Source organism: Gossypium hirsutum, chromosome A05 (genome assembly GCF_007990345.1).
Source record: "Gossypium hirsutum isolate 1008001.06 chromosome A05, Gossypium_hirsutum_v2.1, whole genome shotgun sequence".
In the NCBI taxonomy this organism is placed as follows: Eukaryota; Viridiplantae; Streptophyta; class Magnoliopsida; order Malvales; family Malvaceae; genus Gossypium; species Gossypium hirsutum.
Window position 1 is genome coordinate 7624014 of NC_053428.1, and position 19226 is coordinate 7643239.

At 33.6% G+C, this 19226-nt stretch overlaps 1 protein-coding gene and 2 pseudogenes across 2 annotated transcripts; 1 reads left to right on the plus strand and 2 right to left on the minus strand.

The window, feature by feature from the left end:
• Positions 1-16: 16 nt before the first annotated feature.
• Positions 17-7842, minus strand: LOC107960842 (protein SPIRRIG-like; annotated as a pseudogene).
• Positions 7843-12559: 4717 nt separating this feature from the next.
• Positions 12560-13538, plus strand: LOC107959219 (NDR1/HIN1-like protein 12; annotated as a pseudogene).
• A 2980-nt stretch (positions 13539-16518) lies between these two features.
• Positions 16519-18573, minus strand: LOC107959218 (uncharacterized). 2 transcript variants are annotated; one of them, XM_041113129.1, is made up of 2 exons: positions 17012-18573; positions 16519-16863 (listed from the first exon to the last, which is right to left on the minus strand). In XM_041113129.1, exon 1 carries the CDS (start codon positions 18106-18108, stop codon positions 17578-17580), a length of 531 nt encoding a protein of 176 aa, XP_040969063.1. In that variant the 5' UTR covers positions 18109-18573; the 3' UTR covers positions 16519-16863; positions 17012-17577. The 2 variants fall into 2 exon arrangements, with proteins under 2 accessions (XP_040969063.1, XP_016750708.1); XM_016895219.2 differs by having other exon boundaries at positions 16519-16870.
• Between the last annotated feature and the right edge of the window lie 653 nt (positions 18574-19226).

The following is a 19226-nucleotide window of genomic DNA, read 5'->3' on the forward strand; positions in this document are numbered from 1 at the left end:
TGATTTGCAAGATCTTTCAGGGCGGTAACCTCCACGACAGCAAATGGCCGCCAGAATCACCACTCAGCAACTGCTTCAAATCAGTAGTTAAGAAAAGGGAAGTAACAGGGTGCTTATGAAACGCAATACCTTGTGGAGGAGCAATCTGTATTCTGGTGACTTGTCCAAAGGCAACACTCCTGTGGTTCCAACGCTAGTCGAATTACTTATCGTCTCTATGTCAGTACAGTGAACCATATGCCAGACCTTATCAGCCCCATCGTGGTGACCTGTTACATACCAGTTTGTGTCCAGCCAATCAGAGAAGGTTGAGCTTGTCACAGAGATTATATAATCAGATGGCACCTGGGATGTGCTAATTACTGCTAGACAGCATCCATTGATGCTCCAAACAGCAAATAGAGTTCCAGCAGCAGTCATAATTTCACCAGTTAAATCATTCACATAGACAGCAGAAACTGATGTTGGGAATTCGGGAAGTTGCCAAACGAATCTTAAGGAGATGAGGTCCCATATGATAACAGTGCAGCCATCTGATCCGCTCACGATCAACATATAAGGCTGATTGACATGAAGACATGTGATTTTGGATCTGTGAGCACAAAGCACTTTCTCTAACATCAAACGACTGGAGGCACGCGGATGCTCCTCGCTGATTTTCCAAACATAAACTAGACCATCCTCAGCGCCAGTGACCAAAATGTGACCATCATGGCTAAAACCAGCACACTGAGTTTGGTTTCCTAAATGAAGATTCTCATGTGTTGAAAGGAGTCGATCTTGGTCAAAACTCAAAAATCTCAAGCTGAGATCAGGGAAACCCCATGCGACATATTTGGCATACATTCGAGGTTTAAGCTTAGTGTTTGCCTTGCCAATAAGAATTTTCTCTTGGAAAGTGACGATCTGAGTAATGGAATAAGAGCTTTTCCGTATTTCGTGTGGAACAAGAAGAGTTGAATTCTTCAGTGGATGAGGAGGAAGCTTTCTATCAGACCGCCTTTTCACGTGCGGTTTCAGGAATAGTTGCTTAGGTGTCTGTCCAAAATGATTGATCTGAGCTAGAATGGAAGCTTTCATTGAAGGATCTGTTACTGCATCTATATCCACACTCCCTTCATGTGTAGTGGTAGAAAACATTAGCAGCTTTTTCAGCAGCCTGTCAATCGTAACAACAATATACGGAAAACTTAATAGTTTTTAACATCTTTCTCAAGTAATGTGTGTTTGAGTGTTGAAAATGTGCTTCAAGAGAATGCCAGTACCTACCTTCCCCCTTTGTTTATATCCAAAAATGAGGTCCATCCAATGGTGAAGATCTTCCGAAACAAAATCGGATTCTAAGGCCTCTCTATGCATCCGAATGAACTCCCTAGCACTTCCTTTAGCCCAAGGAGGAACGTGACCGTCACCAACCTAGGGAAATATGAAACAAGAGAAAATGAGAAGTTTGTAAGTCTTAACGAACCACAAAATTTGGCAAATTACAAAAAAGAATTTATAGATCATACTATACAACTTTAAAAAAATTTAACCAAGACAGACCTTTTCCCCTGACTGTTTCTCACCCAAGTCAAGACTGAAGCGATTTTCCAAAAACTCAGGCATGTAGAAGAATTCGTGGATCAGTTCTTTCACATCTGATGTGTTACCCTTCCCAGCAGCACTCAACCAAGTGTCTCTTATGCTACTGAAAAGACGATCAGCATGATCGAACTGGCAACCCTGTAGCTTCTGGTTTTCCGCACTGAATGGTGGCAAGCGAAGGAGATAAAAGAGAACAATGCCAGCACTAGAATAGTGAGAACCATAATGAAATTTTGGGGACCTCTGGGTCATCTCAGCTCTCATATCTGAAAAATAAAAGAGAATGGCAATGGTAAAGCATGGCATAGATACACAACCTAATACATGCATTTTAAAGACCATGTTAAAGAAAGTAGCACAAATGCATCAATATGATCATTCATATAATAGTATGATCTTGAATAAATATTGGGATTGACCTGGTCTTAAATTCCTCTTCCCCTTCTGGTGTCTGACTGCCCATTGGTTTTTCAAGTTTGGGGAAGGTTTTGGGATCTGACAAGTCCAGATTTTCACTCTCATAATTAGCAAGAACCCATGGGAAGACTGGGTATTGAGTAAGATCACTATATCCACGTCCTGCCAAGGTATTGAGATGCATGAGGTACTGGAAATTGCTGATTTCTCCACTTTGCCATCTCTTTGAGAAAGATTTAGCTGTTATTTTAAAGAGACGACCACCCTCATTGATTTCCTGTTTTGTTGATCCTGAAATTGTTGTGTCCAACCTGATGCAAGGAAAAGAACTACAAAGTAAACAATCTTTTTCAAAATTCAGAAGATAAAGGAAGAAAGACAAGCACTTAAAATAATGAAGCATAAGCACAGCAAGGCACAGTTGTCATTGGCAAAGATAGATGCTTGGGATAAACAGAAAGGCTAATGGATACTAGCCTTTCTGTACCTTTATATCGCCCTTCATTTTCAAGAAGTAGCTAATACCACACCATAAAGCTACCTTAAAAACAGAACTAAAAGTAGATGAGTGCTAGATTACATACATGCTGTTCCTTGGCAGATTCACGGCAACCAGATTTTTGTATACTTCATCTCTTTCTCTTTTGTGAAACACCAGGAGATCATTGTATCCGTCCATGCTAAACAACTCAACAGCAACAGGACGTAGCTGGTAATCACGCTTTAAAATCTCATGAATGCTATCAAGCTTCCACATACGCCAAGGGTGAGGTAAATTACCACTGGCAACCACTTTCTCCTTTCCCCATACACCACCATTGTAGGCCCAGGCTCTTCCCCCTATCAATGCCTTTGGTGTTGTGTCCCAGGATGAAGTTGCTTTTGATAGGCAATCCATACAGCCAGTAACATCCTTCTTAAATCAATAACAGAGAGCTCATCTTCACATTCCTTCTCACATATGCAGCCAGTATCATCAATGTAAAAGTTCTTTATTACATAATAAAAAAAGTTCCCCTATCAGAAATATACCATCATGTTTGTCCAGACCAACTACTCGCTCACAGTTATATCTGAATCGAATCTTTTCCTGTTGTTCTAAATAAGGTATGATTAAATATTCACTATCATTTTGCAGCGCCTTATCTAATTTATCCTCTGTAACTTTGATTTCATCAATCCTAACAGAAGGTGACAGCCCAGGAAATTCAGCTTCAGATCTTCCTGGTATGCCTTCCGACATAGGAACAGAAACTGCACTAGATTTTGCACCATACTCAAGTGCTGAGTGAAGACTAGCTTCAGTTACACTGCCAGCTTTGTCATCATTACAGCCATTTTTAACAGAAGTTACATCCTTCACGTCATCTGATCCTTTATACAATGATTCATCATATAGTTCAATTTCATTCAAAAGATTGAAAATAGCTTTGGAACCAGAATCAGAAACATCTGGACCATCCTCATTTTTTACCTTGGGAAGCTCCGTCTCACTTAATCCAACTGCCCATCAAGAACATTTTGGATACTGTTAATTCTTAATTTACAGCACTCAAGCTTTTTGCGCATCCTGTATGGACCCTCAATGGGGCAAAGTTGCCATTCAGGATCTCTAGAAGCAGAGGGTTTACGGATTGGGAATATTCCTCGTTCATGTACAAGTTGTTGGAGATGGGTTTGCCATTCGCTTTCAGCATGGAGAACCCACCTATACTTATCCTAACGGACAACTCTCAACTCGGTAGACATTGTATCACGAAGCCCCTCCACTGCATATCTCCTTTCAGTCGCTTGCTCCCAGTGTTTTTGTTCAAACTTTGAAGTATCTCGTGATCTTCTTCCCATTTCCCTCTTACGACGGCCCTCCATGCCTTTGATTCTTACTCCAGGAAATTTTGCTGAGCCAGAAACATACTGCTCCCACATTATGGTTGCACATTGCTCCAGTACTTTATTTATCATCTCTTCAGATGTCCGAAGCCAGTCAAAGAAAGAAGATAAGTTTCCAGTCAACAATTTGTCAAAACCACCATGCAGTACATCTAGGCGCTGTCCTTTGTTAGGTTTAGAGACAAGCAGGTCTTCCAGAGAAGATTTTCGATGAACCAGTAAATACTTGACAACATCAATTGCCAGGTTCTGTACATTTCGCGTTTGGTCAGGAATAAGATAAATTAAATTTACACAAAGACAGCAATTTAGATCAATATCAAGATTGGTTGGACAGAATATTATTTGTCGGTGAGCAACTAATAACTGCAAAACTTTGCTGATATCAATTCCTGGATCATCTTGTGAAGAGTTTGTGAGTGATCTTTGCGTAAGTTCTGTTAGTAAACCGAAGGAGGAAACGAGATCTTCTTCCCCTATGCTAATCAGGAATGATGGTAGGAAGCGGTACAATATCATCCTATTTGTATTCTTAAGAACTGAATGTACGTAAGCCTCAAGTTGTCTGCTACCTCTTGTAATAGACAAAAGACCCTTTCCAGTAGGAGCTGCGTCTTCAATTCGACCATCTTTGTTTGCTAATTGCAACATTGATAACAAGAATTCTAGAGTTTTCAATACAGCAGGTTGAGGGAAAGCGCCCATGTAAACACGATCAACAATCATCCAGCATAATGCATCTAAGTTTGAGGACCATTTGGTCTTATCTAACTTTTTCTCTTCTTCTTCATTGTCATGCAAGAGACGCCTTTCAATGAAGTTCATTAGTCTGCTTAGAAATAAACCTTGAAAAACCATCATAGATTCAGCTTCAACATATAGTGGAACCATTTCCAAGATGCTCTCCACAAATTGTGCTGCTTTTATTTGCTCTGTTAAAAGGTTAGCCAGTACTTCAGCTATAAAATCCAACATAGCAGCTGCCCCAGCTGAACAAGGGCCACCACCATAGCCAGAATCATCCATTTCCAGAAGAAGCTTTGGAATAACTGGAAAGGCAGTATTTGTAGTTGTTGGTCCTTGTTGAAGTTAGTTCCCATGCAACACATGCAGCTCATGCAGATTCATGCACATAAGAATTTATGCACATATGTTGTCCGGGTAAAGTACGTGCAATTGAAGATGTTAATATGTTAATGCTACTATTTTATCTCAGTTTCATTTTGTTACTTTTTTAACAATGTTTTTGTAATTTAGTTTATTTTGAATGACAAATTGATGTAACTTGATGGTCAAAGAGCTGGTTACCAGCTTTGTTTAAGTGTGCAAGCAAAATCACCTAGTCCCTATGTAACTAGTGGAGTTAGGTAATATTTAGGTGATGAATTTGTTGATTTTTGACCAGCTAATGTCTGGTATATGTAATGGCTTTGAGCCAAAGTTTCTTTTGAATGAAATCATCAGATTTCACTTCCATACACTTTTCTTTGTCTTCAAAATTCTGTTCTCTATTCTTGAAAGAAGCTCAAAGCTTAAATCTCAAGCATTTTTTCCTTCATTCTCTATCCGGGTATAATACATTGCTGTTAAAGTCCAGGTTGAAGTTCTTACTTCATCCGGTTAAAGAGTGTCAAATCTCCAACAATCCTGGAGAACCAGACTTCAAGTCAAAGGATTGATCAACACCTATAGACGTAGAAGGCTCCATGGGATTTTTGGATTCATTATGGTTTGAAGTTGAACTTAACCACGAAGTCAGAGCAATAATGGGAGATTGAGGAGCGAGGGGGCTTTTGGAATTTAATTTCTCAGAGAAAATACAAGAATCTGGACTAGCAAGAGCTACAGAACTCTGTGAATCTGGTGGTTGAATAGCCAGATTGTCGGTATTATGGCAGGTGAACTTATTTGTGCTTGAGGCAGTAACCTGATTGACACTATCACCATCTTTGCTCTGAGTAACTTGGACATCTTCCAGCAATGATTTCTTCGATTCCTCTTGGGATGTATTAGGTTTCATCTATTCTTTATCTTCAGCACTGGAATTTGAAGAGACAAGCATATCTTTAGAAGTTGAAGCTTAAGGGAAGCTTCCAGCACTAATAGAAGTTTTGTCAGACTGTTCCTGCTCCACAGGGAATCTAGAGGGCGCATTTTGCGAACTAGCATCATCATAACCATTCAAATTCTTCTCTTCTGTCTCTTTTGAACGCTCTCTTGCCATCTTCACTGTGTGACCAGACCTGCAAGCCAAAATACAAACAGAACAATATTACTTATAAGTCATATTAGAGAAAATATAGCATTATAATGAGATATACAATTAATGCGAATAAAATTGTAGAAAATTAGAAGCATATAATGAGAATGTATCTCAAGACAAACCTAACACAAGAAAAATAGAGGTCAACACAACATTCTAGAAATTCTGTCTGTCTGCAAACAGCTGAAAAAGCAGGACACATCTTTGCCAAATCAACCATGAATCTCAGAACTGCAGTTGTAGCGGCAGGAGCAGATGCATCCCCACCCATTAGGCGTGCAGCATATGTCTTGTGCATGAGAGCTTCACCCTGAAGCTCCGCAGTCATGTCTGCATTTTCCTCCAGTTCTGCCGCAAGTTGGAAAAAATTTCCTGTTTGGCAAGCAATTATTGACTGCATGCTCAGCCTATCAAAGGTGGATTTTGCCATAGCAATTATAGATTCCAATAGTTCTATAAATTTCAACTCCACATGACCCCCATCACTGGGCATGAGTGCATGGAAGTCCAGCATACGAACTTCTGGCAATCTTGGATAAACTGGCTTCCCAAATATGAGGCAGAATAAGATATAATATATATCAGGAGAATCATAAAAACTAGTAAGCACACGCATAAGGCCTTGATAACCTCCACTAGTGCGAAATTTAAGAGCAAAAGTGGGAGAAGAAGCCAGACGTACGCCAAGGAGAGTCATGATCCATCTCATACTAGTAGGATGAACAGCATCATCAAGAAGATAAGTCAATAATTTAGAAGAAACAATTCTATGCCACTGTTCAAGCATTTCTTCTGATTAACTTGAAGATCCACAAGCATCTCCAGAAGCAAATTCCTAACTATAACGTGCTTTCCCATGGGCTCACGCATTATTTGATGATGTGGTTTCATCTCAGGTGGATCAAATGACATAATAACAAACCTAATCACGTTTTCAAGTTCAGATGCCAGGAACCCATCTTCCAATACAACCCCAAGGACTGCAACTAATTTTTCCAAAACAGGAACTTCAACATCACCGCGCTGCAAAGTCACCAATAAATGTTGAACAAGGTTGATTTGACGAAGAACTGTAAGGTTGTGATTCCTATACCAATGAACAGACACAAGTTGCTCTAGAAAATTTAACAGTGCAATTTGAATGGGAACTGGAGAAGTTACCCACAGTGTCCAGTCCAGCAAAACATGTTCTACCATATTTGCATTTGACAAGACAATGCAGTTTGAAGTTTCAGCTGGCAGATCAGCATTATCAAATAATAAGTTTAATTTCTTTTAAGGTTAACATATTGTTTTATACTATCTATTTGCGTCTAACACAAGAAGTAAAATATTTGAAATATACACAGCAATATTAACTATAAATGACTATATTTAATACAAAACAAAAGGAAATAACCATTAATTAAAGAATAAGAAAATAGAAAGATGAAGAGTTTGCGTCAAACTGGCCCTTGACACTTTCCGTTGTACAAAATTTCTGAGTCAGTTTCAATAACACAAGATTGAAAACCATTTTGCTCTCACAGCAATAGCTTCAGCCTCAATTGGAGTATCAACTTGTCTAAAACCAGCATACCCTGCAACAATCATTCCTCACAACAACCCCAATTCCTGCTCTTTCATTTAGTCCCCAGGCCCCATCACTATTAACCTTCACCACACCAACTTGAGGTTTTTCCCATCTCTTACAACACCCTTTCTCCTCTCTTTTATTAGCCAACCAAATCTCATTTAACATACATCTGATTCCAAGTTATGAAATCACCCATAAAACCCTTTAACCTTTAATCACAATTAACCCTTGAACTTTACACTGATTATTCGATAACCATGTAATAAAGAAATTGGCATTATAACGAATATAAATTTAAAAAAATAATAATAATTGGACCTATATTGTTAAATTCAAATAATAAAAAGACTAAATTCCTTAAAATAAAAGAAAATAAACACTAAATTTTAAATATAAAGAGTATAAGGAATTAAAAAGCTGGTAAATAATTATGAGTAAAATATATATTGGTCCTAGAAGGTTTGCCGATGAAGCAGCCCAAGCATAGTCCAAGACTACAATTCAATCTATGAAACTCAACAATCAAGATCACATGGGGCTCCAATCATATCAACCTTGTTTCTAAAATGGTGTTTACTGTTGTGTTTTAAAAGTATTTTTTAAATTAAATTAGTCTTTTAAATTAAAAAGCAATCTAAATAGATAGCTTTTCTAGTTAGTTTGAAAATTTTAAATAATAAATAATTTATATTTTTTTATATAAAGTAATACATATATATTATATTATATTAATTATATATTATCTACAAATTATTGTGGATCAATTTATTTACTATTAATTTCTAATGTCGCATGTGTTGTATGCATGTAATTTTTAATTAACCTATAAGTAATATATTTTTAATTATTGTTAAGTAAACTCTATAATATTAATTTGAAAAAAATAAAAAATAAGGTAAAACAATATGCAATAATTAAAATAATAGTACATGACAATGAGCATATAAAAAAAACAATTTTAAAGAGTGATTGCTTCACTTAGTATAAACAATGTATAAAAACATTTAAAAAATAATATCATAATATTATATTTATTCCATTATCAATTAAAATAATCTTCAATCACTTTTCTGTGCCAAATATGATTTCATATTCCCTCTTCAAAATAATCATTGTTTTAATATTTCATTTTTTTATATAATTCTAACGTATTAATGCTAACAATTTTTATTTTTTATTGATATTTTTTTATAAAAATACTAAAAATTAATAAAATACAAACAAAATAACAAGACACCTCTAAAAACTTAATTAAAATAAACTATCAAATTTTTTATATATAATATCTTAAACATGATCGTAATATTATTTTTTTTCCTTTTTTCATTTTAATTTCCCATTATCTAGAGTGAGTTTTCCAGCCTTTTCTTTCTATTTCATGGATCCCTTCCTTTTGCTTTTCCATCATCTACCTTTCTCTTTAAGTCGAAAAGAATTGATGTATAATCTTATCTTATACTAGTTTTTAGATAATAATTTGATATCATATAATCACTTTTAAAAACTCATATTCAATAAATTTAAAGTTCAAATCTCAGCTCATACAATTAATTAATTAATTATATTATTGGATTCCAATCTCTGCTATAATCTAAACTTGCAAATCATACAATAAACTTATCCAAAAACAGATTGCATATAAAATTATTGATGACAAAAGGGAATAAAACCATGAAGGAAAAGAAAGAACCTACTCTTTCAGTCTTTTGTCGTAGTAAGAGCTGAAAGCCACACATGCTACCCAAGGCATATTCTTGTATTTTATTGCTTAAGAAAAAGCATTGCATTCCACGTTCTTTTCTACTTTTCACGAATGGGAATAAAATACCAAATAAAGCAAAGTAATGCATTGGAAAAGAAAATCATATTAAGATTGTCGTCATTATCGCCAGTCGGGTCTACGGTTTAGGGTCTCAATAAAATTTTGATCTCATTTTTTAAGTTTTGATCAATAAAATTGTTTACTCATTTTTAAAGATTTGATTCAATCTGAAAAATAAATTTAAATTTTTTTTCAAATTTGACTAAAATAAAAATGTTAAAATTTGAGTTTGACTCGGTTCACAGGCATTAATTTCTTTTAGATTATTATTTTTATATAAAAAAAATTTTAAAAATATAATATATCAAATACATTAAAAATATTAAAATAAATATTTTTTATGCAACTTAACAAGTAAATACCTCTAAAATAGTAGCAAAATTAATAATAAAATAAAATTTATATAATAACTAAATAATAACAACAAAATAGTAAGAATATAATAGTAGTGACAAAAATACAACAGAAAATAACAGTTTTTTTTTTTTGCAAATTCGGTCTGGACAAAAAAAAACTTACCTTAGACCGAACTTATTTAGAACATAGGCCTCGATTTTTTACACAAACTCAATTTTAAATTTATATTTTTCCCTGAACATTTTTGCTTTTCAGATAGGTTAGAGATTTATATTAAGATTGATGGATTAAGTATATTTTTGCATAAAGGTGCAAAAGGATACATGGGAACCATATTCCTATTGGCCTACTTGTTTCCCTTTGACGTCAAGGCAAAACAAAAGATTTTCCACTTTTTTCTTTTTTTTTTAACTTATAAAACTATTTATCCTTCTTTTCTTTTTCTTTTCAACCACCATATTCTAACAATTTTGGGTTTTTCCCCATATTAATTATTTATTTATATTTGATTCATAATTAATATATATTAAAAGTGAAATAAACAATGTAATCTCATTTAAAGTTAAACTTATTTATATTTATTTTTGAATTTTTTTTAGCTAAATAATAATATCTAATTCGTTAGTAATGTAAAATACTATCATTCCATCAAATATAATTAATCTTAATTTAATTTTATAAAATTAACAAATAATCTACATTAAACACTGGATTAAGTTGGTGTCGATTAGTGTCATGAGTTAAATAGATATTAATTTAATTAGATAATAATAAAATATTTTTATTTACAAAATAAATTATATTATTTTGAGAGTAATTTAATATTTTTATATTTTATAAAAAAAATAGAAGAATATACATATAATAATAACTGAACCTAATCCTCTATTCTTTTTAATATTTATAGCATATAAACTACCTTAACATTTATTCATAATTTCAGAGGGTTTTTTAGAATAATTTCATATTTATTATTAAAATTTCACAGTTTAAATACATACATGTTTTTTTTTTCTATATGCTCAATATTTTGCTTGTGAATATCCTAAAAGTAGCTTTTAAAAACTTTTATATGTAATAATTTCTTCATTCAATATATCAATTATTGAATTGAATTTAATGTTATTACTGTAGCATGGCAGGTCCATATTATATTTTACGTCTTGGTTTTTATTTATTTATTTATTTATGTAGTACATAATAAATTCATGTATTGTTTTATACGATATTATAGTAATCTTTTATCATATGACGTATATATAGCCAATATTTTTATTATTGTACAATTACGACTGTATTAAAAACCAAGCTATTCCTGCACCTGCAGTTTTGGTCCTTAGAGGGCAAACAATTTAATTCAACTACAATAGGCTTTTCCTGCAATCTCACTTCAACCACATGTGCACTTTGTAATTACTAGTTACTCAGATTGTAACAGATAAAAAGTAAATGGCAAACTCAGCTTTTTATTTAATTTGCTCCTATCCAATAACCCTATTTGGTGCATCATGCTTTTTTTCTTCTCCAACTGTATATTACAAATATAAATGAATAATTACAACACAGAATAATTAGTACAAAATTAAATTCCTAAAGAAAGAATGTAGGTTTGAACTTAGAAGGCAACATTGTTAAGAAGGATAATTATAGATTGTAAAATAAATATGAAATATATAAAAAAAATAATACAAAAACACAAAAATGAAGAACGAGACAGAATTTATACATGGCATGTGCATATTGTGAGGTTGGAGATGTACACATCACTATTACGCATAATAAGTACTCAAAAAACTAGGGAGAAAGTCAAGAATACGATATTGAGGGGCAAGAATAAAATTTTTGAAACTAAAAGTACTATTCAAGTTGAGAATAATTAAAAATATATAATTTTATTTAAACTTAATTGTAAAAATTTTGATATAAAATATATTTTAATAGAATCTAATTCTTGGAGAAGAATTTAAAAAAAAAAGTGAAATGAAACAAACCATGGACATTTTTATTCTCCTCGTAGAAAAAGAAATTCAATTCAGGGTTTCAAACTTTGTCTACTGGGAGTTTCTTTAAAAAGAAACTATATCTATTCATAAGAAGGAATTCATGTAATAATTAGGCTCAACCTTTGCTTCACATGTCAACCATTTTTTTGGGTTCTCCATAATTGTACTGTTTCTTTTCTTAGCATCACTTATTGGTTTCAAAGAAGAGTTAAGACTTGACCAAAATTGGGAGGCAAGTATAGTGTAGTAAGATAAATATAATAAGCATCCCGTTTAATATTGTTTTTGCTTACAAAAAGTGGAATTTCCCAGCAGGAATGCACCCCAAGACAAGGTTGCACCAAACAAACACTCATTATGGACCACCCACCATCTCCCATTTAACATCATCCAATTCCCTATCATAAGCATACATCAACCACATTTCCACATCAATTTAAGTACAGAATGAATTAGATGATAATACTTTAATAAAAATAAAGTTATTGGCATTTTCTTTTTAATAATACAATTATATAATTATACATATAAATATTAAACCGTTATAATTAACCATGGTCATTTTTAAATCAAGTCCGAGCTCGAACTTATTTAAATATTTCTAATACTTTATATATATTTTTTCATTTACAACCTAAAAATCGAAACCTTACACACGTACATATCTCTCTATATATCTTTAGTCATGTCTCAATTATTTTTTTCTCTTGCTATCACCTCCTAAACCTTTCCCATCTCTTTGTACTTTCTGAGCTAGAGATCTTGTCATCTCCACCAAAAGCAGCGTCTGTGCACCACCATGTCGGCCAAGGACTGCCTGTGCACCACCATGTCGGCCAAGGACTGCGGCCACCACGATGACGAGGAACAGCTACCCAAGCGCATAACGGTAGCCATTGTTGGGGTATTCGTCGTTGTGGGCATAGTTATTTTCCTCGTATGGGCCATTCTCCACCCCGACAAGCCTCGGTTCATCCTCCAAGATGTCACCATCTACGCTTTCAACCTCACAGCTCCGAACATGCTCACTTCCACCATGCAAATCACATTATCTTCCCGAAACTCGAACAACAGGATCGGCATTTACTACCAAAAACTCGACATCTTCTCATCTTACCATAACCAGCAGATAACTTTACCCACACTGGTACCCAGAACATAGCAGGGGCATCTCGACGTCACTGTTTGGTCCCCATTTTTGTGCGGGAATGCAGTGCCAGTGGCTCCGTTTCTGGAGGAAGGGTTGAGCCAGGACATGAATACCGGCATGGTGTTGCTGAACATCAAGGTTTACGGGCAACTGAAATGGAAGGTGGGGACTTGGATTTCGGGTCGGTTTCAAATCAACGCCAATTGTCCGGCTTATATTTCCTTTACGGATCGAACTAAGGCGATCCAAGTTGGTTCGGCTATGAAGTATCAACTTGTGCAAACCTGCACTGTTGACGTTTCTCTTAACTAAGTTTTTATTATTTTTCCATCCCAAAAGAATACTTGTGTCTTTATGACTTGGTTTTTTAAATATAATAATTATATTATATTATATTATATATTCAGTAGTTTTGCTAAGACGAAATTTCTTGGAAAATTTATGAAGGAGAAGATTTGTGTGCTTTTACTTTATATGTTTGTTTCTTTGATTCTTATATGTCAATCCATTTTTCAAAATTTAAAAACTGCAAGATTACTATTTTATTAATTGTCATGTTCCATGCAAGCGCATAAATCAACTCAAGTAAAAATTGGGTAACTTAGTTCCTTAATTAGAATCACTTGGGGGGTAATTAGTTGAGCTTATGGTTAAGGACCAATTGGAGGTTCCATGAAAATATTGTGTAAAATTTTTGTCAATATGCACATGTTAGATGCAATTAATAAAGCTGATGGGTCACTACTCTCAGTGAAAGCATGGGAATTGTATTTTCCGGCAAGATCTAAGCCTCAAAAAAAAAAAAAAAAAGAAAGAGAGAGAGATTGAGTAGGGAGAAATAAATGTAGTTTCCTTTTTCTAACACTTTAATAAAGTTGACCTTTGCTTTGTAAAAAAGGGTCGATTACTTCACCTGCTTACATATCTTTGGAATTATTGGAGTTGGGTATAGTTGGAAGTAGTCTTTACCACATCTACCTTGCATTATATATATTCAACAAAATTAAATTTTAATAACTAAAATTAATTATACGGTTATTCATAGATTCATTTCTATACAATGATGGGATTTAAGTCTTTTTCATAAAACCTTTTCGGTAATATAAATGAAACTATTAGAAATGAAACAAAAATTCTCTTGAGACAAAAAATATATCATAAGAATGATTCACCAAAATTGGGCCAACAATAAATCAATTATTAGCTTTGTTTAGAAGGAAAAGATAAGATTGAGGATTCAAATTCCTATTATGGTAGCAAAATATAAGAAAATCCCCATAAAAGATGCTACGTTGCGCACTAATGTACAAGAAAAGATATGAGTTTTATGTTAAAACTGCTTTGCAGAGAGTGATGTAGATTGTAGATAAAGTTGTATCCCAACCCTATCTACACCTCTGCTATAAGTAAGGCTCCCTCAAATGACTGTTCAAGTTTACTGCAATAATAATAAAATTACATACTTTTACATGACTCTTAAAGGAACCCAAGTCTTAGAGAAGGCTAATGAAAATCAGTTGAATAGTGGGCGTCTTCATACAATTTCCTCACTTATATTATTCTATTTTAAAGTTTGATGGAAGTTTTTGAAAGTATGATATCACGTTTCAACCAAAATGAGCCCTCCCAAAAAGAAAACAAAAATGGTGAAATAGTAAATGCATGACATAACTAATTCGGTTGGAAAGTAAGTAGCGTAAATGGCCTTTAATCTCACCATGCTACGACACAATGCACTTTATCATTTTATATTTTCCTCATCATTGGACCCACTTCCACTTTGGATACTTTCATATGAATTTGGGTTAACGCAGAATCAATATAAATTTGTCACCTCTACATAACTCGAACCCCGCCCTAAAAATTTTTTTAGGGGGTTTAATAAGTTGGGTACGAAAAATAAGCTTAATTTTTTTTTGAAGTTTGATTCAAATTATGGAGGCTAAATTTAGGTCTAATTCAGCTTATATTAATTTTTTTTATTTTTTATATAAAAAATAAAAAAATATATAATACACTAAAAATATTAAAATAAATGTTTCCCAACAAATTAAAATAAATTTTAAAAAAATCTTAATACTTAAATAGCTCTAAGATAAATGCAACTTAACAAGCAAATGCCTTTAAAATGGTAGCAAAATTAACAATAAAATAAGAGTTATATAATATTCAAATAACAACAACAAAATAGTAATAACATAATAGTGAAATAACAACAAAACAGTGAAAAATTAACAGCAAAACAATAGCTTTTCTTTTGCAAATTCAAGTCGAACAAAAAATTTTACCTGAGGTCCGATCCGTTTTCTAAATAAGCCTTTTCTTTTTTTTTTTGTCTAAACCTAATTTTTTTCTAAATTTTTTCGTTTTCGAAGCGGGAATTCGGAACGAGCCATGCACACCATATTATCTTAGAATAGGTTTATTTATTTATATAATGATTAATAAAAATTGATATCCGTAAAAATTCAGGAATAAAATTTCTTATTATTCCCAAATTACAAGTAAATTAAAGCAGTGAGTTTTGAAATTGGAGATGTGGGTTGGTTTTAAACTAGACATAGTTGAGCTAAGCCCAAACAATTGACCGATGATAACTTAAAACAAAGCCATTTTTCAGTGTCGTTGAGGAATCAAATTGATGGATAAATCAGAGGTTATTTGATGAATTAGTTGGTTCAAAACTGTGAAGAAGATCAGCACATGCATGAGCAGTGCAAAAGATAAAATAGAAACAGGAATTTTCTGCAGAATCTCCAACTATAATATCAGATTAGATTAATGATGAGAAAGGAAACGGTGACATTTATAAGTCATAAAAGATGCAATTTCAGAAATGAGCTAATCCTAGGAGCTTAGGCGAATCTAGGGTGCTGAGCTGGTCCCCATAAATAAATCCCCCAACATTTTTAATCATGTTTTATATATGATTAAGTTAATTAAACACCTCTATTTCAACATAATTTTTTGGATTTAACTTATCATCCCACTCCTTCATTGTAGCAAATGCAACGGCGCAATTGCAGGATCTGTCAGTTTTGGGTTGGCAATTATGACCATTTTGACATAACCAGCACTTAAAAAGGCCTAATTAGAAATTTAACCATCCACTTGATCACATCTTGTTTTACATATTCCTATATACTCTCGACTAATATGATCACCCTTGATTTAATAATTTTATTCTTTTTTACCATAATGGTAGTATCTCCATCAAATCATAACAAATGTGCCTTCGCTGCAGGGTATAAAATATTCTACAAGTTAAACTTTGTTTAGTATAATTATTAAATGATTCTTTTGTTCAATGGATCATAATTTCCTTTCATGATGACTGTTGAAATCTTTAATCAGGAAATAGTTGGATTTTTCTCATTTTCCATTTAAGTTTCTTACCCCTTACATTCTCTTGTATATATAAAAAAGTAAAACTTACTTGAAAAGATGAATTAGTAGAAAATGATAAGTAAGATTATATATTTACAAAGACCATTAGATAAGCTGCTACCGACGGACATAGCTAAGATGTAGAGTAGCCCAACCCTTGACTCTTGCCTGGATTTCCTCCAAAAGAGAACCACAATCATTAATAGACAACTTCCTAGAAACCAGGGGCACACCCAACTACCTTATAAGCAGCCTTCCCAACTTAAAACCAGTGACCCTTTGCACGGTTACCAGATCATCCTTAGCCATATATAACGGCAACAAAGATCTCAGTCTTAGAAACATTAAGTTGCAAACTAGAAAAATAGTAGAACTCTTGAAGGATGCACCAAATACCAATAACTGAATCAACTGTGCCCTTTGCAAGAATAATAAGATCATCAGCAAATTAAAGATGAGTAAGATGGAACCTGAAAACTCCTTGCATCGCTGCCCTATTCAACAGTTTTGAAAGAATACATATAACGATAACAAAAAGGTAGGGAGAAAGAGGATCTACCTGTTTTATTCCCTAGCACCTCTAAAAAACCCAACAATGCCTCCATTTACGGAAATAGAAAACCTGGGACTAATACTGCAAGCTGAAATCCACTGAACAAATTGACCGGGAAAACCCATGTTCCTTAAAATAGCAAGAAGAAAAGACCAACTCACTAAATCAAAAGCTTTTTGCAAGTCCACTTTGATGGCGCACCTAGGAGAAATATGCCTCCTACCTTTAACAAATGCACTGACTACTAGAAATAATAGCAGAGATATATGGAGTGATCCTCCGAACCAAAATCTTAGAGATGCATTTTTAAACAACAGAACAATAGGAGATAGGCCTATATTCCTTGGTATGGCTAGGATTAGCACAGTTAGTAATAAGGGTAGCAGTAGTTGCATTAAAAGCTCCCAACAGCTTTGAAGAAATAAAGAAAAACTTCACAGCATCAACAAAATCATCTGCCACGATATTCCAAGCTGCCTTGAAGAAAAAAGCTGTGTAACCATCAGGTCCCGTCATTACCTTGATCAAAGATAGCTTGTTTAATTTCATCCCTCGTAACAGGCCGAACCATATCATTTTGTGCTTCCTATGAACAAATCACTAAGAAGCAGATCGGTACAACCCAAAACCTTAGCATCATCACAACCAAGCAGATTTTGATAAAACTGAATAATCTCAACCTCAATTTGTTCCGGCGTGTCCAACTTGGCACCCTTATCATCAACCATAGCACGAATAGTATGCTTATTCTTTGTAACAGCAACAGCATTATGGAAGAACTTAGTGCTGTGGTCCCCTTCCTGCAGCCACTGGACTCTTGCCTTTTGCCGATGAAATCTCTCTTTAGCATCCTGCAACCCTTTCACCTCAGCTTGCACTCTTTCAATTTGCCTCTCACAGTCGAGGTTATAATCACACCTTAAGCTAGCAATCTGTAACTCTTCAAGCTCAGCCCTCTTTTTTCGCACCCGATCAGAAATATCTCCAAAAGCCTCAGAATTCAAAGCCTTTAAACTCCTTTTTAACCTCTTCAACTTAAGAAATAATTTCATCATAGGATGACCATCAACCTCATCATGCCAAGACTCAGCAACAATACTCATAAAATCACTATGCTTAACCCAAAAATTTGAAAGGCTTAATCAGCCAAACAAGAGCATTCACAGCAGTAAACCCTCCTTTCCACACTATCATTACTAGCGGTAAGAAAGAAGTCAGAATTCTGAAACTCCAATCTACAAAAAAAATACTTTGACTAGTAGTCACAAATACATCCGAAACAATATGATTCTTTGAAATAATCCAAATAATTCCAGCCACTGAAATGTTTCCCCAAGATAGCCAATGCATTAGTCTCCTTAACCCTTGTTTCAAGCAAATAAAGAACTTCAACATGCCATTTATTAATCCTATTAACATGTTTTTAATCCTCTTATGTTCCAAAAAACAATTATCATAAGGAAGTAAAATCTAATTCATCCTCTACTTCTTTTCCCGTTATATATGAAAGTGATGAGCTAGAAACCATAAATAATTAGGGAAGCTGGAGACCAAACAACAGATACAATGGCTAACGTTTCCTTCCACCTCAACCGCTTATAGTTTAAGCTAACTTCACTTTATTTGCTTAATCGAATCATTCTTAAATTTGACATTTTATAGGTTTGGAATCCTATCCTTTTTCTCTTTTATCTGACCTAGTTTTAATAATATGTTAATATTACTTATATTTTGTTATATACAACCACAAATCCTATCAATCCTAAAAATAGTATAAAGGTACAATCACAACTTTATCTCTTCCTTTTTTTTTTATCAATTTGAACTTAAACCTTCAAATTTTATTCAATTATTTTTTTATGAAAAAATTGATTGAATTTTTAAAGTTTTAGCACAAATTACTAATTTCCTTAAAATTTTTAACAATTTCTCGTAAAAAATTAATTTAACTAATATTTGATGATTAAAAATTAAAAGTGACGAAAATTTAAAAAAAAATTGACAACGACTCTTGTAAATTTCGAAACAGATTATGGTACAAGTGACTGTTATTAATATATTATTATGATTTGCAAAATTGGAGTGCAGCAGCAATTATTGAACGTTAAGTCCCCTTTCGGTTTTTGTTTGCTTTTAGAAACAAAACAAAAACCCAAAAAAACGAAAGGTTTTTGAAGAAAAAAGGAGTCAATTTTTGCCTAAATATATAAAACATAAAAGT